The following is a 24347-nucleotide window of genomic DNA, read 5'->3' as shown; positions in this document are numbered from 1 at the left end:
AATTTTCCCTGGAAAATCCCGGGAGTACTTCAAAGTGCTCAGGCCTAACTGACTCTAGGCTAGTCCTTGAACCAGTCCAACTTCCCAGGTCATGGATGTAGGTAGACTTTTGATGTAGGAGCCAAACTTTACAGTGTCCCCTTGGCCTTGAAACCCTGCTAAGTCTATTCCAGAGCATCTCAGTCCTCTTTGTCTTTCCCTCAAGAATCTGTGTGTCATTGGATGGTGGTTCTGAGGGCTTTGTTTTTCACCCCTGTGCAGAATAGAGTCACCGTAGCAGGCCCAAGACTGGTCTTCTTAGGAGGGCTTGTTTGCAAGCTCAGCTCTTAGCTGACACTTGGGAGCTTAGGTTTTGGGGGTGTTCCCACTTTTCCCAGGCTGGGAAAAGTGGCTCATGGGGCCTAGACTATGCAAGCAGTGTGACTTATGCTCAACATCTGCTTTCCTTCTGGGAGTTTAAATTTGGAGCATGTCTAGGCAGAGGGTCCCTATGTGACCAGCCTCCAATAAAAACCGTGGTTCCCATGTCTCTAAAGGGCTTCTCCGGGCAAAAACATCATATGCCTGTTGTTACATTTTCCTTGATGGGGGAAGAGGGTGTTCTCTGGGACCTATCATGGGAGGGAGAGGGCATAAGGGAGCCTATATAAGGATTCCTCCAGACTCCACCTGAATCTTTACCATTATGGCCCAGTTTACTATATCACGCTATTAAATCTTAGCCTTGTGTACTACTATGTGCTGAGTTCTGTGAGTGCTTCTGGTGACTCCCTGGGTGTGCTGTGGTCATCTGGACCCTGGAACAACCCCTTTCTTAGGGTACTTATTCTCCTACATCCTTACCTTAACCTGGCACAATTTCAGGGAAAGGATAAAAGGGAAATGCTTTCAAAACGTTAAATGGCAAATTAAGAAAACACTGATCTAGAAGATCTAGCTTAATAAAAATGTCATTTCTTTTGAAAATCAGGATGCCAATTTGTTGGTCATGCAAACATTACTTTTATGGTTTGTACTTACAGAAGATGAGTTTAAAAAAAAAAAAAGGAGGGACGCCTGGGTGGCTCAGTTGGTTAAGCATTCGACTCTTGATTTTGGCTCAGGTCATAATCCCGGCATTGGGGGATCGAGCCCTGTGTTTGTCTCCATCCTGAGTGTGGAGCCTGTGTAAGATTCTCTCTCTCCCTGTGGCCCTCTCCTCTGCTTACATACTCTCTCCCTTTCTCTCTCTCTCTCTCTCTCTCTCTCTCAAAAAAAAAAATTATATATAATAATAAAATAAATATGTTGTCCTTTCATTACCAAGTTGTAAGAAATCTTTATATATTCCAGATATTAGACCTTCATGAAATAAATGATTTGTAAATATTTTCATCCATTCTGTGGATTGTCTTTGACTTTCTTGGTGGTCAAAAACGTTAAAAAATTTTTTAATGTTTATTTTTTAGAGACATAGAGAGATAGAGCATGAGTGGGGAGGAGCAGAGAGAGGGGGAAGCACAGAATCTGAAGCAGGCTCCAGGTTCTGAGCTGTCAGCACAGAGCCCGACGCGGGGCTCGAACTCACAGACCTTGAGATCATGACTGAGCCGAAGTTGGATGCTTAACCGACTGAGTCACCCAGGCGCCCCTTGGTGGTGTCTTTTGTATTTAACTTTGATGAGGTCAAATTTATTTATTATTTCTTTTGTAGGTTATACTTTTGGTGTCACATCTAACTCGCATATCAGATTTTAAGAACTACACTTACTTTAGAAGTTCTACATCCATTAGCCCAATTCTGTTATTCCAAGATGAAAAGAGATTAACAGTTACAAGAGCTAGCGTCCAGTGGAGTAGAAATAACATAGGATTTAGAGTCTTAAGATTGAGTCAAGTCTAGGGGTGCCTGGGTAGCTCAGTTGGTTAAGTGTCTAACTTCAGCTCAGTTCATGATCTCACACTTTGGGGTTCGAGCCCTGTATTAGGCTCTGTGCTGACAGCTCAGAGCCTGGAGCCTGCTTCGGATTCTATGTCTCCCTCTCTCTCTGCCCCTCCCCCATTCACCCTCTGTCTCTCTCTCTCTCTCTCAAAAGTAAAGAAACATTGAAAAAATTAAAAACAAATTGAGTTAAGGGGCACCTGGGTGGCTCAGTTGGTTGAGTGTCTGACTTTGGCTCAGGTCATGATATCGCTGTCCGCGAGTTCGAGCCCCGCGTTGGGCTCTGCGCTGACAGCTTGGAGGCTGCAGCCTACTTCGGATTCCGTGTCTCCTTCTCTCTCTGCCCCTCTCCCACTCACCCTCTGTCTCTCTCTCAAAAATAAATAAACATTAAAAAAATTAAAAAAAAATTGAGTCAATGCTTTTATCATGGGAATTAAGTACTTCATTTTTTAAAATCCTGGTTTCTTTTTTTTAAATGTTTTTATTATTATTATTATTTATTTTGAGAGAGACAGAGACAGAGACAGAATGCGAGTGGGTTGGGGCAGAGAGAGGGAGGCACAGAATCTGAGGCAGGCTCTAGGCTCCGAGCTCTTAGCACAGAGCCTGATGTGGGGATCGAACTCACAAGCTGTGAGATAATGACCTGAGCCGAAGTTGGATGCTCAACCAACTGAGCCACCCAGGCACCCCTTTAATCCTCTTTTCTGTCTGGAAACTGGGGTCATAATAGTTCCTGTTTCATAAGGTTATTGGGAAGTTTGAATTAGCTAATTTGTGAAAATGGCTTAGTACTGTACCTAGCACACAGGAGACATATAATAAATGTTAGGTTGTTGTCCTTTTTATTACAAGATTTTAGAACCACGGCTGGCCCATATCAAGAATTACCCAATGGTCGTCACTGTGCTCTTAACCATGTATATTTGAAAGGCTGCAAAAGTTACATGAAACTAGGTTTGCTTATGGTTATATAGCCTCTGGAACCATGGAAAAACCTGATAGGTCTATAGTAGGAAGATTTTATTTCTTTTGAATTCAAGAATGAACAATGCTTTTGCTTTTCGGCATCAAAAGAAGGGGCAGAAAATTGGCATCTGCAATGACTGGATGTTTCATCACAATGTGCACTCCTTTTTATTTCTCATGAATTAAGGGCCATGTATAGAATTACAAGGAAATTAACAAAACTCCTTCCCTGTCATTCAGATAGAAGGACTTTAAGAAAAGTGGTTTGATATTTCCGTTAAATATTTACTGTGCTTTATAACATTACCTCAGAACTTTGATATTAATGATCCAATCATTTGGTGTTCACAGGTACAGAGTGCTTTAGGGCTACATTAGAGCACACTTTGTTTTATTACTGTAAACCCAGATATTGTTGAAAGTTCAAAGTCAAATCATCTATTTAGTCCAGTGCTCCTGCAGTCTGACACACAGGCACCTTCCAATAGAGATAAACTTACTAATACTTAACAGAAAGAGCCTTTCTTTTTCTCTTTCTCTCTCTCTCTTTCTTTTTCTCTTCCTTCTTTCCTTCCTTCCTTCTTTCTTTTTTTTTTTTAATTTTTTTTTTAACGTTTATTTATTTTTGAGACAGAGAGAGACAGAGCATGAATGGGGGAGGGGCAGAGAGAGAGGGAGACAGAATCGGAAGCAGGCCCCAGGCTCTGAGCCATCAGCCCAGAGCCTGACGCGGGGCTCGAAGTCACGGACTGCGAGATCGTGACCTGAGTTGAAGTCGGACACTTAACCGACTGAGCCACCCAGGTGCCCCTTCCTTCTTTCTTTTTAAAAAAACTTTTGTTTAAACATTTCAACCTAAAATTTTGCCAGTTTATTCATCATCAGAAGTTAAACTCTTGGTCAGTAATGGCATGACTGTATTTCCTAATCTGGACAATTTAGCAAATATTAAGAACCTTTTTGAAATAAAAACATAATCTATACTGCGAAGCATTTAAATGAAGCCGTATCTAATTGAAATGAGGTTGTCTATTTTAGCTATTTCTCGACTAACTTGCAATCGAAAGAAACTGTTAGGGATTACTTCTGTCCCTACTAAGGACACAGGGCTAACAATATGATACAAAGATGAATAACATAGTCTTTTCCAGTAGAAATATGTCAGTTCAGGGGCGCCTGGGTGGCTCAGTCGGTTGAGCGTCCGACTTCGGCTCAGGTCACGATCTCGCGGTTCGTGAGTTCGAGCCCCGCGTCAGGCTCTGGGCTGATGGCTCAGAGCCTGGGGCCTGCTTCCGATTCTGTGTCTCCCTCTCTCTCTGCCCCTCCCCCATTCATGCTCTGTCTCTCTCTGTCTCAAAAATAAATAAACGTTAAAAAAAAAAATTAGAAATATGTCAGTTCAATATGTGATCTAGAGGCAAGATGTTGTCATTAGTGGGAGAGTGACATTGGGTAAAATGAGAAAATTTCAGTCATTAATTACCCAGGTTGATAAAGCAGTTTGTGAGGTGACAGTCTAGGGTAAAAAGTAGTCTCAGGTGTTGTAAACTGCCCTGAGGCGGAGCTTGCGTTCGCTAGGTAGGTTTCTCAGCACTTCACAAGCATGGTCACTCATTCACTCCCCACGAGCACCTTGTGAGATAGCACCTGTCACTCCCTCTTTGTAACAGGAGCAGACCCTGAAGTGTAGACTTGCCAATCTCTTCATTGAGATGGGACCCCGCTCAGTCTTGCTCAGCACCTGCTGTTCTTAACTACCGTTCGAGGCTACTTCTCTCTCAGCTCAAAGAGGAATTATTATCGGTAGGGCAACTTGGCGAATTTCTGGAATCTCTATTTCCTGAAACCCCCCAAAATGTGGGATGTACTAATCTAGATAAATAAAAGATTCAATAATATTTTTTCTCTCTCTTAGGAAGGAAAATCAAGATATTACCATGTTTATGTTTTAGACTAAAATTAAATTCTACATTCAATATATGTTATATACTCCAGTATATGTGACTCATGGATTATATAATTTATGTAATATGATCATCTGGTATAAATGACAATATGAATGTCATATAATATACATGTGTAGGGGATAAATTTTATTTCCATATTTTCCAGGAATCAGTCATTTTGGAAAAACCCTTTCTTGTATCGATTTGTTGTTAGTGGACAGTATCTCTTTTATTGATAAGAGATACTGTGATAATATTAGAAAATTGTCTTGGTTGAAAAATGTGTGGTAACAACAGCAACTGGGGCAGATTCAGTTTTGTAGGACCTGCAGCTTAGACAATATGGGGGACTTCTTTCAGAAAAAAAATCGAAAATTAGTTGCAGACAAAGAATATTGAATTAGAAGGGGTTCGTTCAGGTGATCGATTCAATTTCAGCTTCATCAGCTTTGTGGTAAATCTACCACATCAGATAGCCACTAAAATAAATTTTATTCATTTATTTTTTATTTTTCTATTTTAAATAAAATAAATGTTGAATACCATAAGACTAAAGTAATCCCTGAAAAGAATTATGCACTTTTTTCCACCAAAAGGAGTTTATAATTTAAAAAATACAGGTATGTATATATTTCACCTCATTTCTTTTCTCCCCCCCTCCCTTTAATTTCTCCATTGTCCGGAAAAATCCTCTCTATGGTAGATTTCTCCATTTTGTGAGATGAGGAAAAAGAGAGGGTCTTTGATTTGTTCCAGGTCACAGAGGCCTATCAGGGCCGGGCCTGGGCTCTTTCCACTTAAACTCTTGGTGTATGAATTTAGAGAGAGAATATTTAAAAAAAAAAATTTTTTTTTAACGTTTATTTATTTTTGAGACAGAGAGAGACAGAGCATGAATGGGGGGAGGGTCAGAGAGAGAGGCAGACACAGAATCTGAAACAGGTTCCAGGCTCTGAGCTGTCAGCACAGAGCCTAACATGGGGCTCGAACTCACAAGCCCTGAGATCATGACCTGAGCCGAAGCCGGACGCTCAACTGACTGACCCACCCAGGCGCCCCTAGAGAGGTAATATTCTAAGTACAACCATGAAGAAGCTTCTTCTCAGTGTCTGTACTCATATTTTACTGGTGAAGAAGCTAAGGTTGGAAAAGTTTGCAACAAAGCCAGAACACAAACTCTCAAATTTCTCAGTGAAGAACATATTTCTTGACCACTTGAACTTGGGTTGTTTTCCTAGAGATAATCACATTTTCCCCTTCAGAACAATTGTGATTTTGAAAAAACAACCGAGCTCCATACTTTCCCCCTCACTTACCTTATTTCCATGTTCTTTTAAGGTCATCATAATTGGGGACTTGGGCCACATGGGAAAAATACACTAGCCTGACAGCTGCTGGGTTCTTCAGGTTTAGATGTTAGAGTTTTCATGGTGTCCACGTCTTTCCAAATATATTAATAGAAATACTTATTTTTTAGCGTTATGTACTGCCCCCACCCTGCGTTTAGCTTTAAGGCATTTATAAGTTATAAAAGAATGGATGGGGACAAAGAAACAAATCGAAAAAAAACCCTTAGAGTTTGACACAGGGTTGTGTGGATAATGACTTCCAACTGTGTCGCCATAGTAACATTTCGCCTACTTTGTTACTATAATAGTTAGCGATTCTTGAGTGCTCTTACTTGCCAGCAACAATATATTATCCATACTTAGTGCTCATAATAGTCCTCAGAGGTAGGTGTTATATTTTCCGTGTCACAAATGAGAAAGCTGAGGTTTAGAAAGTTCAGATCGCTGGATTAAGGTGAAATGGCAAATACCAGCATCGTGATCAAATACAGGCCTGCACAATTCTAAGGCTGCTCTCACTGCCTTCAGATTAGAAACATGTGGCAGCTTTGGTGTCATCCAATAGCTCTTGTGGTGACCATCCTCTAAGATGGCCCCAGATGATCCCCTTCTCTTGGTACCCTCACCCTGTATTGTCCCCTTGCATACTGAATCCACAGGGCTGACCTGTTTAATCAACAGGATATTGCAAAAATGGTGGTGTATTTCAGAAACTGGGTCATAAAAGACATGTGTCTTTCACACTCCTCTGTTTTCATGAATCACCTGCTCTGGAGGAAGCCAGCTGCCATGTTGTAAACAGCCCTCTATCCACTTGGAGAGGAACTGAAAGCCTCCTACAGACACCAGTACTAACCAAACGAGTCGCTTGCAAACACACCCCGAAGCCCCAATCCAGCCTTTGGATGACTGTGGCCTTGGTTGATGGCTGATTGCAACACATGGGAGACCCTAAGCTAGCACTACCCAGCTTTTCCCTTCCAGATTCAAAAGCCACAGAGACTGCGTAAGATAATAAACATTTATGTTTTTAAGGGGTAACGTTTTGGTGTAACGTGCTGTGAAGCAGTCGGTAACTCATAGAGCCTGTGTTGGCCGTTCTTCCTCAGTTTGGAGTGAGCCTCCTTGTCAATTTCGTGTTCCGGTAAATGAGTGATCTGGAATTGCATTGGCTTTTGCGTGTTGGGTAGCATGGAGTCAGGCAAAGGTCAGTGGGCAGAGCCTGTGTGGTGATGTGATACACAGCCACAAAGGAGAAATGAATGTCTTCTGTTCCCCAAACGTGGCATGTTGAAAGAGTCACTGCTAACTCAAAGTCTACATCAACTGGATACTATCTCCGACAGGAAGAGAAATAGGGATGTTATTATTTCTCTCGGGTGTTTTATTTTGTTTGGATCTTGGTACTGAATTAAGCCTTTGAGTTTCATTTATACTCTTTTTTTTTTTTAACTTAAAAAAATTTGTTTATTTATCTTGAGAGAGAGGGCATGAGAGAGTGCACATGCAGGGGAGGGGCAGAGAGAAAGAGAGACAGAGAGAGAGAGAGAGAGAGAGAGACAGAGGGGGGGGGAGCCCTAAATCCCAGGCAGGCTCCACCCTGCCAGCACTTAACCTGATGCGGGGCTCGATCCCATGAACCACGAGATCATGACCTGAGCCGAAATCAAGAATCAGGCACTTAACCGACTGAGCCACCCGGGTGTCCCTCATTTTTACTCTTTGAGGAAAGTGTGTCTGAGCTCTGCCTTATTTTCTCTGACTTCCCCTCTCCATCTCTTTGCTCCAGAGACTCAGGGTTCTTTCAGCAATTTGAAATGCATTCTTCTGTTGCACAGAGAATAGCAAATGCTATTTCTTCAGTGTTGGGTTCTAGCTGTTTTCTGTGTTGTCTCCTTGCCCCACATTCAGCTCTCATATTTAATTTCTTTTTTTTTTTTTTAGTTATTATTTTTATTGAGCTATAATTGACACATAACATTGTGAAAGTTGGACCTGTGCAATCCGGTGCTCTGATGCATTTGTATATTGCATTATGATTACTAGAGTAGGGTTAGCTAACACCTTTATCATGACCCACAGTTGCCGTTTCTTTTTTATGTTGCAAACTGCATATCCCCAGGTGCTGCTTTGTGACCTGAAGGCTAGGTTCAGTCCCTTTGCTCCATTTACCTGTGCCCTGTACTCTCCTATGCATGATGCTCAAAATCCTATTTACGTGTGTCTTCCTCTCATGAAAGCAATGTTGGAACATGGACCACCCCTGTTGTATTCACCACTGGATTGCTGGTACCTTATTACACAATAAACATTTGCTGATTTAATACTGTTGGAGGGAAATGTCATTCCGGGCAGAGAGCAAACAAGTGCAGAGGCAGGAAGGTATGAAAGCGTGTGGCGGGTGAGAGGGATTATTCATTAAATTAAAAATGAATGCCTTATTAAATTCTTTTTTCTCTCATATCTAATTTAATGCAATTTTATAATAATTAGGTTTATTTTTAAACTTAATTCAACATGAAAGTAAGTTAAAATTAAGTTTGCACTGGGGCACCTGGGTGGCATCCAGCTTTGGCTCAGGTCATGGTCTCTCAGTTCTTGAGTTCGAGCCGTGCGTCGGGCTCTGTGCGGACAGCTCAGAGCCTGGAGCCTGCTTCGGATTCTGTGTCCCCCTCTCTCTCCGCCCCTCTCCCGCTCTCTCTCTCTCTCTCTCTCTCTCTCTTTCTCTCTCTCACAAATAAATAAACATTAAAAACATAAAAATAATTAAGTTTGCGCTTAAATTTATGCAAACAGAAACCTCAGCCATTCTATTGCTCCTTGTAATTTTTTCCTTCTTTTCCCAGTTGCAGGGATGAAACATTTGGGGCCACAGCTGAGGCGAATACCAGTTCAGATCTAATAATAAATCACTGTGGAACACTGAAAGGGTCCAGGACTATGAGTCAGAGGTCTGATGCATCATTTGGCTTGGCCACTAGCTACTCTTCCACACTGAGCCGATGGCTGACTTGTGTGCCCTGACTGTTCTGCTGAGCCTTCGGCCTTCCCGGGGCTAGGTCAGCAGCACCCCAGCAAGGACCAGCCTTGCTTGTTAACTCAGGGGAGCGGTTTATTGTTGTAACGCCCACCACCATTTATTCAGCCATGTGACACTGATAGTTGTCTATTTCGTGCCAGGAACTGTGCTGAAAGGTTGGTTAGAAACAAGGCAGCAGGATGAGGAAGAAAGACAAAGGTAACAGGAGCCATTCAGTGTGTGGTAAATGCTGTCGTGGAAGACAGCAGAAGATAGAATGTACCATGGAGTCAGCTGCCGGGGGAGGCTTTCTGAAGGTCCAGGTTTGAGGGATGGCACAGAATTTACCCTGCCAGAGTGTTGTGGGCGGGTCAGAAGGTGCAAAGACAGAACTAGTGTCCGTGGCTGGAGTGGGGGCTTCCTGGAGCTGGAGGTGGGACCAGGGAGAGCGGCCAGGTCACACACGAATTTCCCAGTGTCCAGAGGACAAGTGTGTGGGATAAAGGCACACAGCTGAATGACTTCACCATTCCTGCTTCTGGGTTTCTTTCCTTTTCACAGGAGCATGTTTGGAGTCAGGTTTGTTCATGGCATATTGTTCTGCCCCTGTGGGTTTGTTGGCAATAATAAAACAGGTTTCTTTTTCTCCAGGGTAGTCCTGACAGCTATTAGTATTTTTTACACCAGGTAAGGTTTATTCTGTGGCACTTAGCATTTGAAATGTGCAGTCATTTCTAGATGTAAGTTTTGCAACATGGGGATAAGCCATCAACATGCTGTGCGAAATTATAGATTAGAGAGTGAGGGTAATAATGTAATCTTCATAGTGCATGCACATTGCCTGCTTTGTACAGGAGCCTGTGTGTGTGTGTGTGTGTGTGTGTGTGTGTGTGTGTGTGTGCGTGTGCCCATCACCAACAGAATTTGGAGCCTCTGGAAGTGGGAGCTGGGTCTTTAGCCATTAATTTACTTCACAAGGCTCCCTTCTCGTTATAGTTTCTCCTACGTGCCAGATGCTAGGGATAGGGAGCAAAGAATGTACTTCCAGCCTCTAAGAGTGCTTGGTGGTGACTAAATATACCATTATCTCTCTATGCATCTTCCTTACTGCCTTACAATAACCACGGCTAGCGTTAGAACATTTGCTGTGTGCCAGGCACTTTATGTGTTACCTTGTTTCATATTCCCCACAGTCCTACCATTGTCTCCCTTTTACCATTGAGGAAAGCGAGGCACAGAGAGTTTACTCTGCCAGTGAGTGATGAAACCAGATGCGCACCAGAAAGGGCTCCGTATAGCGTGTCCCCTTACAGCGATTACAGAAACAGTGTTCCAGAAATGTTGGTTAAATGAAATTACCCATGACACTTGTTCTTTCACCACTCCCGAAAAGTACCTAGGACCAATACCTTTGTCTTTTTACAAATGAATTGAACGGGAACCAACAGAACCACATAATGGGTCAGTATAGAACTGAGAATCCCAGGGTGGTCCCTTAACCTTGTTCTTTCAAAGCGAGTCGCATGCCTACTTCTGAAACCGGTGTCCCTTCTGAGGTCATCAAAGTCCCCCTGGGTGGGCTGAAGAAACTGAATTCAATGACCCCTGGTGATGGATTTGATTTTCTGAAATAGCCCAAATAACTTGAAGTCACGCCAGGCAAACAAATTGATCGGTGAACTTGGATAATGCCATTTGGCCACCTATCTGGCTGTGCATTCACTACCTGAACTAATGTCATTAGCTTAATTTTGCCATGCAGCCACAACAGAAAACCTTTTTTCCTTTTTCTGTTCCTTGCTTTCATATCTAAGCAATGTAGACAGTAATGACCGTACTCCATCAATCATAGTGAAAAGCCACTAAGGTTTGTAAAGTCACATCTGTAAAAAGCTCCCATGAGTAAAAGCCACTGTGCAAATAGAAGAGGTTATTAGTACTGCTCTTGGCTCTAGACAGGTACTCATTCATCCTTCATGTACTTCTCAGCAGGGCTGGACAACTTGCCCTCCTGTAACTCCACAAAGTGACCCATGGAGGCAACTCTTAGAACTTGTAGCTCAGGTATGCTTGCCCAGCATTACCTTAGACAAGGAGGGGAGAAGGAGAGAGAGATGAAGGCATGTAAGTGAAGCTGATTGATTTTTTTTTTAAGTCTGTTATGGGGCGCCTGGGTGGGTCCATCAGTTAAGCATCCGACTTCGGCTCAGGTCATGATCTCACGGTTCGTGGGTTCCAGCCCCGCGTCTGGCTCTGTGCTGACAGCTCAGAGCCTGGAGCCTGCTTCGGATTCTGTGTCTCCTCTTTCTGCCCCTCCCCCGCTCATGCTCTGTCTCTCAAAAATAAATATTAAAAAATAAAATAACTTTAAAAAGACAATAGCTTTTTTTTTTTTTTTTTTTTTTTTTAGTATTACCTTGGGTTTTTGCCCCATAAACACAGAAATTCTCATAAGTCATGCAATTACCACAAGAAAAGAAAAAAGAAAGTTTGGTGTACTTTTATAATGATATCAGCTGCATTATGGAGGTTACAGTCCTAACAAGAGAGAACTTGTGTTTGTCATTGGCATTGATGAGAACAGAATCCACCACTTACAATTTACACATGTGATTACTAGAAGAGTTTGCCAGAGACTACCTTCTGGTTCTGTACATTTCCAGCCTTGTTTTTCTTCCACTGCCTTCACACTGCTGATAAATGGTACCTGGAGGACATATTCATCTCATGATGCCATCTCTGGCCTTTAGTGGGTAGTGGAATGTTCTGGAGAGTCAGGTTGGCTAACAGCAGCTCATGTACACAGGCAACTCACATAGACCAATTCCACTAATCCCAAAGTCACCGTATCTCCAAACAACTTCCCCTTAGCTCATAATGCCAAAAATGCCCTTGCCCACCCGACTGGAGGGCAAGTGTGACAGAGAGAAAATTGGAGTGAAGAGAGAGAGAGTCATAATTGTAATTAAGAGATTGTCTGAGAAGTTTACAGAAATGTAGGACTAGGTGCAGAGCTTGCTGTAGACACTCCCAGGGCCTTGGGAGAGGCCTGTGTGAGTGAGTGAAGATTAAGCTTCACTGGCTTTATAATAAATACATTCCTCCTGACCATCTATTCTGGTATGTGGCCAATATAGCATATGGTGCCAACAAATAAGAAAGACTGCTACTCCTGAGGGGCGGAAGCAGGAAGTCTCCCCAGATGTTATCCTAGACCCTTCCGGAAGTGCATCAGGCAAGATGAGTGTGAATTTTTGAGGCAGTCACGTGGGTTTCCAGTACGTTCAACACCTGAGGCCAGGATAGAACATGTGTTTTGAGAGAACATTGGGTGCCTGGTATGAGGAGACTGTGGGGAAGTGTCTGGCAAAGCTTGGAAATGAGACTGCAGGTCCTTTCTCCCCTGGCTAGGGTAGCTGTGGGGGGAGTTCTGTTTTCTCCTGCAGGAAAAATTCTAAACCTGCTCCCAGAGAGGACTGTTCCTGTGTCCTTTATTACCTCCTTGCTCCAACTTCTATAGCCCCATTCATCCTGATGTATTCCATCATTTCTCTGCCTTCTGGCAACCCGCCCTTCACTCTCCTCTGAGGCTCAGCCGAGTTCACAGGTCCTGCCTGTGAACCTTCCCCACTAAGAACACTCCATTCACTGAAATACTTACTCCACACTTAGGACACTGCTACTACTGTATCCCCTTAACACAGTCCTGCTTTCTTTGACTGTTATCTCCTCATCCCTGTTCCTGGAGAAGGAAGCCCATTTCCCAGAACTCTACTCCCTCCAGGTTCTAAATATAACCCTTTATGTCTACAACGCCAGCAACCAGGAGCTGAGACAATGGGCTCATCTGGTGAAAATGGGTCATAATATGCCATGTACAGTGTTCTTCTTCTTTAGGTACCAAAAAGTGCTCTTGTTCTTTCCCTAATAGCAGGAGGAGTGGGCGTCGCTAAGAAAAATCAAGACTGGTGGGAAGGGAGAGAAGAAGGGCCAATACTTCCTCTGCCACTTACTGGTGGCAGCTGGGACAGTAGGCAGAATAGAAACAGAACCATTGGAGCCACTAGGTGGAGACATGATGCATATGACTCCAGGGCTACCTTGGACCTGACAGGGTTGTTGACTGCAACCTGGAGTAGTCCCCAAAGCAGAACACAGAAAGAGTCTGAGGTCCCACGGTGGTCCCACATTCCAGCTTAGTGCTGCCTCATCATTTTGGATCTTGTTTGTTTGTTTGTTTGTTTGTTTTTAATCTGTCTTCTCAGGCAAAGAGAGCAAAAGGAAAAATAAATAGGCGCCCCCGGGTGGCTCAGTTGGTTAAGTGTCCAACTCTTGATTTCTGCTCAGTTTGTGACCTGATGGTTCATGAGTTTGAACCCCGTGTCGAGCTCTGTGCTGACAGTGCGGAGTCTGCCTGAGCTTCTCTCTCCCTATTTCTCTGTTTCTGTGCCCCTCCTCAGCTTTTTCTCTCTCTCTCAAAATAAACAAACTTAAAAAAATGGGATTATATCATACTAAAAAGCGTTTCACACAGCAAAGGAAACCAACAAAATGAGAAGGCAATCTATTGAATAGAAAGTATTCACAAATGATATATCTGATAAGGGTTTAAAATCCAACATACATAAAGAACTCATATAACTCAATAGCAGAAAAACACACAACCCCATTAAAAAATGGGCAGAGGGCCTGAATAAACATTTTTCCAAAGAATATGTACAGATGGCCGACAGACACGTGAAAAGATGTTCAACATCACTGATCGTCAGGGAATTGTAAATCAAAACCACAATGAAATAGCACCTCATGTCTGTTAGAATGGCTAGTATCGAAAAGACAAGAAATAACAAGTGTTATTGAGGATGCAGAAAAAAGGGAACTCTCATGCACTGTTGGTGGGAATGTAAACTGCTGCAGCCACTATGGAAAACAATATGGAGTTTCCTCAAAAAATTAAAAATGGAACTACTGGAGGATGCAGCAATTTCACTTCTACACATTTATCCAAAGAAGACAGAAACACTATTTGAAAAGGTGTACACATGTCTCTTTTCATTGCAGCATTATTTACAGTAGTCAAGATATGGAAGCAGCCTCAATGTCCATCAATAGATGAATGGATAAAGAAGATATCGCGCACGGACACATACACACACACAGTGGAGTATTAGCCATTAAAAATTGAAATATTGCCATTTGTGGCAATATGGATAGGCTAGAGGGTATTATGCTAAGTGAATTAAGTCTGACAGAGAAAGACAAATACCATATGATTTTGCTTATGTGTGCATTCTAAAAAACAAAACAAAGAAAACAAAGCAGACTTATGAGATCAGAGAACAAACTGAGAGTTACCAGAGGGGAGGGAAGTGGGAGAATGGATGAAATAGGTAAAAAGGATTAAGAGGTACAGACTTCCAGTTACAAAATAAATAAGATATGCATGGGGATGTAATGTACAGCACAGGGAATATAGTCAGTCATCTTGTAACAACTTTGTACGGTGACAGGTGGTAACTAGACTTATTAAGGTGACCATTTCATAATGTATATAAATGGCACTACATTGTATATCTGAAACTAATACAATACTGTATGTCAGTTATTCTTCATTAACAATAAATAAATAAATAACCTTTTCTCAGGAAAAAAAAGAGGAGGTTAGAGTAATTCATGTTTTTCAAGGTTGCCCAATGTTCTGTATATTTGGGGAAATGATGTTAAAGATTTTCAAACAAGGATCATCTCAGTGGAGGCCAGGAAAGTATTCAATAGTTTCAATGACATCTTGGAACATTGGAAGGGACCTTTTTTTTTTTTTTAATTTTTTTTATAGTGTTTATTTATTTATTTTTTTGAGAGAGACAGTGTATGAGTGGGGAGGGGCAGAGAGAGAGGAAGACACAGAATTTGAAGCAGGCTCCAGGCTCCGAGCCGTCAGCACAGAGCCTGACGTGGGCCTTGAACTCATGAGCCGTGAGATCATGACCTAAACTGAAGTCAGATGCTTAACCGAGTAAGTCCCCCCTTTTTGTTTAATTAAAAAAAAATTTTTTTTTGGGGGGGGGTAGACCTTTTTTAACCTGAGAGAAAAGGACTGATAAAACCTGAAATGTTAAAAGCATTCCATTTAAAATAGGAAACAAAACAAGAATGTCTGGAATTACTACTCACTCTCAACATTATCATGGAGTTCATTGCTTGTGTGATAAAATAAAGGTTTAGAAGGAGTAAAGAATGGAATCGTGAAAACAAATTTTTTTATTATTTCAAATAATGTTATTGTCTATAAAGAAAATGTCTTAGATTTTACAGATTGATTATTAAAATTAATAAGATTTAGCAAGAAAGTTGAATATAAGATAAACTCAGAAATTTAGTTACATTTCTTTGTAACATCATCAAAAGAAAGTGCAATTAAAAATGTATTTCCAGGGGTGCCTGGGTGGCTCAGTGGGTTAAGTAACCGACTTCGGCTCAGGTCACGATTTCACGGTTTGAGCCCCTTGTTTAGCTGTTTACTGACAGCTCAGAGCCTGGAGCCTCTTCAGATTCTGTGTCTCCCTCTCTCTCTGCCTCTCCCCCGCTCGTGCTCTGTCTCTCAGAAATAAATAAACATTAACAATTATATATATATATATATATATATATATATATATACACACACACATCTTTCCAATAGCAACAGAGGTGTAAAGTACCTAAGAATAAATCTAACAACATATAAGGTCTTTGTGTAGAATATTCTAAAACTTTATCAAAGGATATTAAAGAAGTCCTAAATAAATGGAGGGACAAACCACGTGCATGAATAGGTATACTCAATACCCTAAAATGAGCAGTAGGCTTAAAGCAATTTCATCAAATCGAGTAATAGACTTAATGCAATTTCAATTAAAAATAAATCTTCATTTGATAAACTGATTCTAAAATGTAAATGAAAATGCAAAAGGGTCAAGAGTAGCCTATCACTTCTGAACTATGTAAGGATTCTTGTCTCATTAGACAACAAAACTTTTAATTATAAAGTCATAGTAATTAAAACAACAATGTATGACAGAAAGAAGAAAGAAAACACACTTTCAGCAGAAAATATGTAAGAACATTCTAATGACCCCAGGGTAGAGAGGGATTTCTTACATAAGTCATGAGAAGTGCAAATCATTAAGAAAATAATGCGTTGAGGGGCGCCTGGGTGGCTCAGTCGGTTAAGCGTCCGACTTCTCTCAGGTCATGATCTCACGGTCCGTGAGTTTGAGCCCCGCGTCAGGCTCTGTGCTGACAGCTCAGAGCCTGGAGCCTGCTTCAGATTCTGTGTCTCCCTCTCTGTCTGACCCTCCCCTGTTCATGCTCTGTCTCTCTCTGTCTCAAAAATAAATAAACATTAAAAAATAAATTAAAAAAAAAAAGAAAATAATGCGTTGATAAATTAGAAACAAGAATGTGGATATGGTATAGAATGTGAAGAGACAGGTCATATCCTGGAATAAAATATTTACACCACATATAATTGACCAAAAAATCTAGTATCTGAAGTGTTTTTAAAACTATCTAAAAATAAGAGGCGCTTGGGTGGCCCAGTTGGTTGACTTTTGACTCAGGTCATGATCTCAGGTCATGACCTCGCTGTGAGAGCGAGCCCTGTTGTCAGGTACCACACTGAGCGTGGAGCCTGCTTGGGATTCTCTCTCCTTCTCTGCCCCTCTCCTGCTCATGCGCATGTGGGTGCACACACATTCTCTTTCTCTCAAAATAAATAAATAAACATTAAAAAATATCTGGGAAAAAAAAAAAAAAAGAAAAAGGCAGTAGCCCATCTTCCCCTGCCTCCTGACCCAAAGGGTCAGGGAAATGAACATGAAAACCTCATTGAGATGGCATTTCACAGCTTCCATATTGGAAAAAACTTAAAAGCCAGGCAATGCCAATGTTGTGGAGGCAGCGGAATAGCTGTGGATGAGAGCGTAAATGACACCAGCTTGGAACACAGGTTGACATCATGAGCAGGGTTAGTCGTGCCTGTAATCTGTGACCCAGCAATTCCTCTGCTGGGTCCATACTTTACAGACACTCTTACACAAGCACATGGCAAGGCATGGGCAGGATGCAGTGTTTCTTGACACAGCAAAAAACTGGAAAGCACCCAGAGACGGGCCAGAATGCCCTTCTAAAGGGAACAACACATCGTGATACTCCCATGTTCTAAACCTCCCATTGGTTTCCCACTGCAGTTAAAATAGAATTCTAAACCCCTACATCCAATGCTTGTCCCTCTGATTTCATCGGATGCCACTGTCCCCTGGTTCCTCAAGACATAAGATCCTCCCCACCTCAGGGCAACGTGTTCCTTCTCAGTCATTCCATGGTTGGCTCTTTTTTCATCCTCTTGGACAGCTGAATGATCACTTCCTTGAAGAGTCCTTTATTTCCCACCCCATCTAAGTTAGTTTTCCCTATTTTATTCTCTATATCAGCCCTGTAATTGTTTCCTATGATAATATATGTTAATACAAGAATTATGTATGCATGTGTGGATGCATTCATGCGTTCATAATTTTTTATCCTCTTTGACATTAAACTAATAACCTTTATGAGGGCAGAGACTAGGTCTATCTTGCTCATGACTGTATCCACTGTGCATTCCACATAGCCTAGTGTATGATAGTCACACACTAAATCTTTGTTGAATGATTGAATAAGAAAACTGCATAAATTGTATCTGTGCCTACTTGAAGCAGTATGTTGATCTCAGAATACCTTTTAGCTCTAGTTCATGGAAAGGGTAATGGGATCCCACATCAGCCACATAGATTCTTAGTATTTAGTTAGAAGTTAAAGGGAAGTGTTAACCTGTTTTTGTTTTTGTTTTTGTTTTTTACCTGAAATAATTGACCAATGTGCTTCCATGAATTATTTTGAATGATTTAATATATAATACATTAAGAAGATTTTTCACCTAGACTGAAAGTCCTTCATTGCCCAAACTGTTTGGAGATACGTGTAATGTTTTTAGATTGGTTCCGATACACATTAAAAAAAAATGCTTCTAGCTACTAATATAGACGTTTGATGTTGACTATTCTTTAAAAAAAATTTTTTTTTAAACATTTATTTGTTTTTGAGAGACAGATCATGAGCCAGGGAGGGGCAGAGAGAGAGGGAGACACAGAATCCGAAGCAGGTTCCAGGCTCTGAGCTGTCAGTGCAGAGTCCGTGGGCACCTCAGACCCATGAACCATGAGATCATGACCTGAGCCAAGGTTGGATGCTTAACTGACTGAGTCACCCAGGCGTCCCTGATGTTGAATATTCTGATATGCAGGTAAAATAGGCCTGGGCTGTTTTTGAAAGGGGCTTGAATTTAGGTTGATGCAGGTTTTTATTTTTATCCTATTTATTTATACTTATTTAAATAATATATGCATATTATTTAAATTATATTTTCTGTATTTTTTGCATTTAAAAAATTTATTTATGTACTTTAATTTCATTTTGCCTGATTAGACCTTGAACTCCTAGAAGCGTCTGCATTACAGCCTACACAAGAGATGGATGAAGCAGACAAAATGATTCGAGAAACATTTCAAATGTGGAAGTAATACAAAGTAATACAAAGATTTGACATGCTCAGTCATAGGAGTTGTGCTCATGCTCAGACAATTCACGTCAGATAGATGGATGTTAATGATGGATGGAAAAATTAAGTTAACTTAAAATAGGTGCATCATGCAACATTTGGCGTAAATTCAGGCTCTTTGTCCCTAAAACTTCTTTAAAAAATGTCTTCACTTGTTTCTGTAACCCGACATTCTGATACACAAACACCATTAAATGAAGTGGGATTTCTTGGTTTCTGTTTAATTTTTAAAAGCTATAATTTTGAGCACTTTTTCTTTTTTAGAGAGAGAGAGGGAGGGTGCAAGTGAGTGAGGGGCAGAGAGAGAGAGAAGTGGGCTCACCAGATGTGGGACTTGAACTCACGAACAGTGAGATCATGAACTGAGCTGAAGTCAGATGCTTAATGACTGAGCCACCCAGGCGCCCTGAGCACTTTTTTGTATAAATGATTTAAAATGATTAAAAAACAAAACAAATGACCACCTTTCTGGCTGTGGTGCTGTGTAAAAAGTCAACTTCCTGTTTGGAGGTCACTTCTCTGCCTTCCCTTGATAGGCTTAATGGAAGTAACATGAAAGTTGGGTAAGAAACTTTTTCTTGTAATTGATTTCCACTTGCGTTTGATTTCTTATATCAAATTATATCTCTAGGAACTTATAAAGTGTAAGTTCCTAGAGAATTATTATGAGACCAAAATGAATAAAGAGTTAGCGACACAAATTTTCATTAAAAATATGTAATTATTAAGGGCGCCTGGGTGGCTCGGTCCGTTAAGCGTCTGACTCTTGGTTTGATCTCGCAATTTGTGAGTTCCAGCCCCGCATCCGGCTGTGTCTTGACATCAGGAGCCTACCTGGGATTCTCTCTCTTTCTCCCTGCCCCTCCCCTGTGCATGCACGCACGCATGCTCTCTCTTTGAAAATAAATAAACATTTAAAAAAATGTAATTATCAGAGTGATGTTAATATAGGCATTAATATTTATAGCTAAAAAGAGCATGTTCTGAATCAGGCCAAAGCAGCTATAAATCACTATATGGTAAGTAGTTGAACCACACCCCACAGCTAATACTGTTTCGATAATTAATATAGAAAGCCCCTGCATTTACTTTTTTGATATTAACACAGTAATTCTGACACCAAAGTAAGGTTTTGGGCTCAACTATTTGGGCTTCAGTTCCTATGAACCTGAAAGTGATCAGGAATTAAAGAATGGCAGAGCTGGCTAGTCATCTAGTACTAAAAAAGTCCTAAAGAAGGCACTAACGATTATTTTCCCTTAATAATGGTCATAGCTCTATTTGCTCAGCAAGTCACATTCTTTGCTGTGTACCCCCTTCCAGTCCACTGGCCCAGATGCCTCGGCTTGTGCCTTGTCCTTCCCCTTGGCAGATGATGAGGAAGGAGCTCTCCCCAGAACACCTGTCAGGTGGCTGAGGCCACCGAGGTGACACGCGAGATGTACCCACCTGAGAAGCACAGAGCTGGGGCAGTCTGTGGCGCTGTGTGGGGCCTCGGTGCCTGCCTTTCTTGGGCTGCCCGGAATGTCAAACCGGAACACCGTGTCACTGGAAGACAGCCTTTTCTTCACCATTGCGCCCGTGCCGATCGGCAGGTCAGGAAATAAGCTCAAAGGCTCATTTCTGAATCCCCCACCTCCGATGATGTGAAAATCCCTGCGTTTGGCTTTGCTCTGTTCCCCCAGTGCAGGAAACTCTTCACGTGACGCCTAATCTGGCTGAGGCTATTTTTTTTTTTTTTTTGAAGTCGGTTAATGAGTAACGTGGAAGTATGACACAGAGTGGTTTTCATCCTGCCCACATTTGCTCTGAAGGAAAAAATAAACGTGTTTGGGAAATTCAGCTTTCGGTTTACTAATATGAACACCACACAACTCTGTGGGTTTAGGCAGCAAAGTGTCCGGGAAAGTGAACACATAAAAAGTGGGGTGCAGAAACTGTCAGCAGTATCTCCTGGGCCTGACCCCTGGGGTGGAGAATGTGGACGTGCTTTATGCCTTCACGCGTGCAGGAGATAACCAGCCCACCAGCACGCCACAGCCCACACTGTGGGCAAGTTTGGCAAGACTCGCAAGAGCTCGGGGGCTGTGCTTCATGGTCCTTGGGACCTGAAGGGTTCTGGAATTCCTTTTTTTTCTAATGTTTATTTATTTTTGACAGAGAGAGCATGAGCAGGGGAGGGGCAGAGAGAGGGAGACACAGAATCTGAAGCAGGCTCCAGGCTGTGAGCTGTCAGCACAGAGCCCAACGTGGGCTTGAACCCACAGACCGCAAGATCATGAGCTGAGCTGAAGTCAGACGCCCAACCAACTGAGCCACCCAGACGCTCCAAGAGTTCTGGAATTCTTATGGAAGGGGAAACGTACAAAGAGAAGCTCAGGATTCAGGCTGTGTATTTTGCTGGGTTACGGGCAGCCGTGACCTCTTTCACTGCCACCCCCCCCACCACCAGAAAGACAAACAAATAATCCGTAGGAGGTGAGGGTTCCAGTTCCATCTGTGTTGCTTTCTGGCTGTGTAACCTCTGGTTATCTCCAGCCTGCTGAGCGTGGTGTCTGCTATGCCTGTCTCACAGTACTCGGTACCTGGGATGGCTCAGTCAGTTGAGCGTCCGACTTCAGCCCAGGTCGCGATCTTGTGAGTTCGAGCCCTGCATCGGGCTCTGAGCTGACAGCACAGAGCCTGCTTGGGATCCTCTGTCTCCTCCTCCCCGCCCCTCCACCCCCGCTCACATTCCCTCTCTCAAAAAATAGATAAAACATTAAAAAAAAAAAAAAGGGAATGAAATCTAGGAGAAAATGCTGTGGAAATTTGCCATACTGCTATGTGTTATTGTTATTTAGAACCCATTTAAGCAGGAAGTTCAGCAGGTGAGTTTCTTTATGTGACGTTATTCACTCACTCTGTGTTTACGCACAAGGAAAACATCTGTGTCCCACCACCCATGTTCCTAGCAGCAGTGAAGGATTTGGTCCAGAGTGGCCACACGTACTGGCATTGGCGAATGGTGGTTTGAGTGAGTCACAGACTGTGGAAGAGAGCAAAGTTTCCCCGGGAGATCAAATCTTTAGCCTTGGCCTCGTTAGCCCTTTTCTCTAACCAGCTGGTCACCAGCCAGGGACAGGTTTGTGCTGCTCTGTGTGCAGCACTGACTCTAAGTACACTTTTGAAATTAAAGGAAGTATGTCTTTTGCTGGGATTTTAGTGGTTCCTAATAGGGTGACCAACTTATCCCAGTTTGTCCAGGAGTTTCTGGTTTCAGCCCTGAAGGCCTTACTGTGTCCGCTCAGTGTGGGGCAAACCGCTACAGCTGGTCATGCTGGTTCATTCATTCTTTCTTTTTTTAATTTTTTTTTAACATTTGTTTATTTTTGAGAGACTGAGACAGAGCATGAGTGGGAGAGGAGCAGAGAGAGAAGGGGGACACAGAACCTGAAGCAGGCTCCAGGCTCTGAGCTGTCAGCACAGAGCCAGACACAGGGCTCGAACTCATGGACGGCGTGATCATGACCTGAGCCAAAGTCGAATGCTTAAGCCACTGAGCCACCCAGGCGCCACCACCCCCCCCCCCCCCACTTTTTAAAAAAATTTATTTATTTATTATTTTGAGAGAGAAAGAGAGAGAGTGTGCAAGTAGTGAAGGGGCAGAGAGAGAGGGAGAGAATGAGAATCCCAAGTAGGCTCTGTACTTTCAGCGTGGAGCCCAATGCAGGGCTTGAACTCCCGGACCGGACCGCCAGACAAGACCATGACCTGAGTCAAGTCAAACACTCACCTGACTGAGCCACCCATGCTTCCCTGCTCACACTGGTTCCTAGCGCCTTCTGGCTGCAATTCCGATGGTGCGCTTCGCCCAGCTTTTCTTTGTCCTCTTTGATAGTGCGATATCTGTATTTCTCCTTTCCCCTTATCTCTATGCTAATGTTGGAAAGACATCAGATAAACTAAGTTTTACTAAGGTGTTGGATTAAATAAACCAATATCATACTTCATATAAGAGCAACAACCTGTGAGCCAGTTTCTGCTCCTTGTAAACAAAAAAGTCTAAACGGCACATATATTCATAGCTAATGCAACAGACTTTGTTACTATCTCCCAGGCACGGTTGGATTTTAGCTGGGGCACTGCTTAACTTAGGAGAGGATGTCTCTAAAGGAGGAAATTCCAGTGTCACCAGGCAGTCTTTGGACATATTTTTCAGTAGAGAAGCTACTGACTCCTCAACAAAGTTTTATTAGCAAAATTGCCTGCTAGCCACAGTGCATGATACAAAAAATTTTTTAAACATGGGTCCTTCTCCAATCACGAAGCTAGGAAGAGTACATAACTTTTCAGTACATAACTGAAAAGTTAACTAACAATACAGCAGGAAGGAAGGCAGTAAATCAGACTATTACTTCTCCCATCTGTGGACTACCTAATATCTTTTGAGTCTATGTAGCATCTCTGCTAGGTAATTTTAAAATAACAGCTCAGTCAATCCTTGTCCAAACCACATTTTTACAGACGATGAAACTTTATCTTAAAAACGGTTAAGCAACTTGGCCATAATTAAGTGGCCATAAGAATGCGGCCCTGCTGCAATTCATTCGTTCATTCAACAAGTGTTTATATGTTAAGCATATAAAAGGAGGAGAGATTATTTATTTACGTTTAAGAGGAGGCAAGATCTTTGAATCTGGGAAGATTTATTTTTTTTATTTTTAACATTTATTTATTTTTGAGACAGAGAGAGACACAGTATGAAAAGGGGAGGGGCAGAGAGAGAGGGAGACACAGAATCAGAAGCAGGCTCCAGGCTCTGAGCCATCAGCCCGGAACCCGACGCGGGGCTCGAACTCGCGGAGCGCAAGATCGTGACCTGAGCCGAAGTCGGACGCTTAACCGACTGAGCCACCCAGGCGCCCCGAATCTGGGAAGATTTAGAAAAGCCTACAGGGACAGGTGGAGTGTGAGTTAAACTCTGAGGGATGAGGAGAGATTGGAAAGGCAGAAGGGGAAGGGAGGGGAGTTCATGACCAAATAATTAGACTCTGACCAGGTGTGTGTGTGAGTGGAGACTGGTGAGGAAGGTAATCGTTTCGAACACTTACGTGGAGGCTGAGTGATGAAGGACCCCGAACGGCCAGTGGCTAGTTCAAGCTTCATCTCGTAGGTAGTAGGAATACAAAGTTGCAAACTGAATTTGAAGGCCATGGACATGATACTTTGAAAGCAGAAAATGACCTCAAGCGTCTTGGTGATACAATTACTTCATTCATGCAGCAGCTATCAGTCTTAGGGAAGCAACTCTGAAGTGGTTGAAGCCGTATTGACTGAGCTCTTATGTAAGATGCGGATTCTTTTCTTATCAGAAGAAATTGTGTCAAAGATGAGGTTTGCTGAAAGTGGAGAGCAGGGGTCACATACTCAAGTACCGTCAAGAGCCTGGAAAGCGAGTAAAATTGTGAGGTGGGGCTAGAAGCCAGCAGAAAGTGGTAGAAAAGGGCAGTGTGTATGTTCT

The 24347-nt window shown here is 42.3% G+C and overlaps 1 protein-coding gene across 1 annotated transcript in view; it reads right to left on the bottom strand.

Annotated features, from left to right (window-relative positions):
* Positions 1-20630, bottom strand: part of GRAMD2B (GRAM domain containing 2B) — a 124501-nt gene extending 103871 nt beyond the window's left edge. The window contains exon 1 of the mRNA XM_049648442.1: positions 20294-20630. Coding sequence (XP_049504399.1) covers positions 20294-20418 — 125 coding nt within the window. The 5' untranslated portion in view covers positions 20419-20630. The remainder of the gene's footprint in view (positions 1-20293) is intronic.
* Positions 20631-24347: the final 3717 nt, after the last annotated feature.

This window comes from Panthera uncia (assembly GCF_023721935.1).
Source record: "Panthera uncia isolate 11264 chromosome A1 unlocalized genomic scaffold, Puncia_PCG_1.0 HiC_scaffold_17, whole genome shotgun sequence".
Taxonomy (NCBI): Eukaryota; Metazoa; Chordata; class Mammalia; order Carnivora; family Felidae; genus Panthera; species Panthera uncia.
The sequence above is the reverse complement of the archived record's forward strand: the minus strand, read 5'-3'. Positions and strand labels throughout refer to the sequence as shown.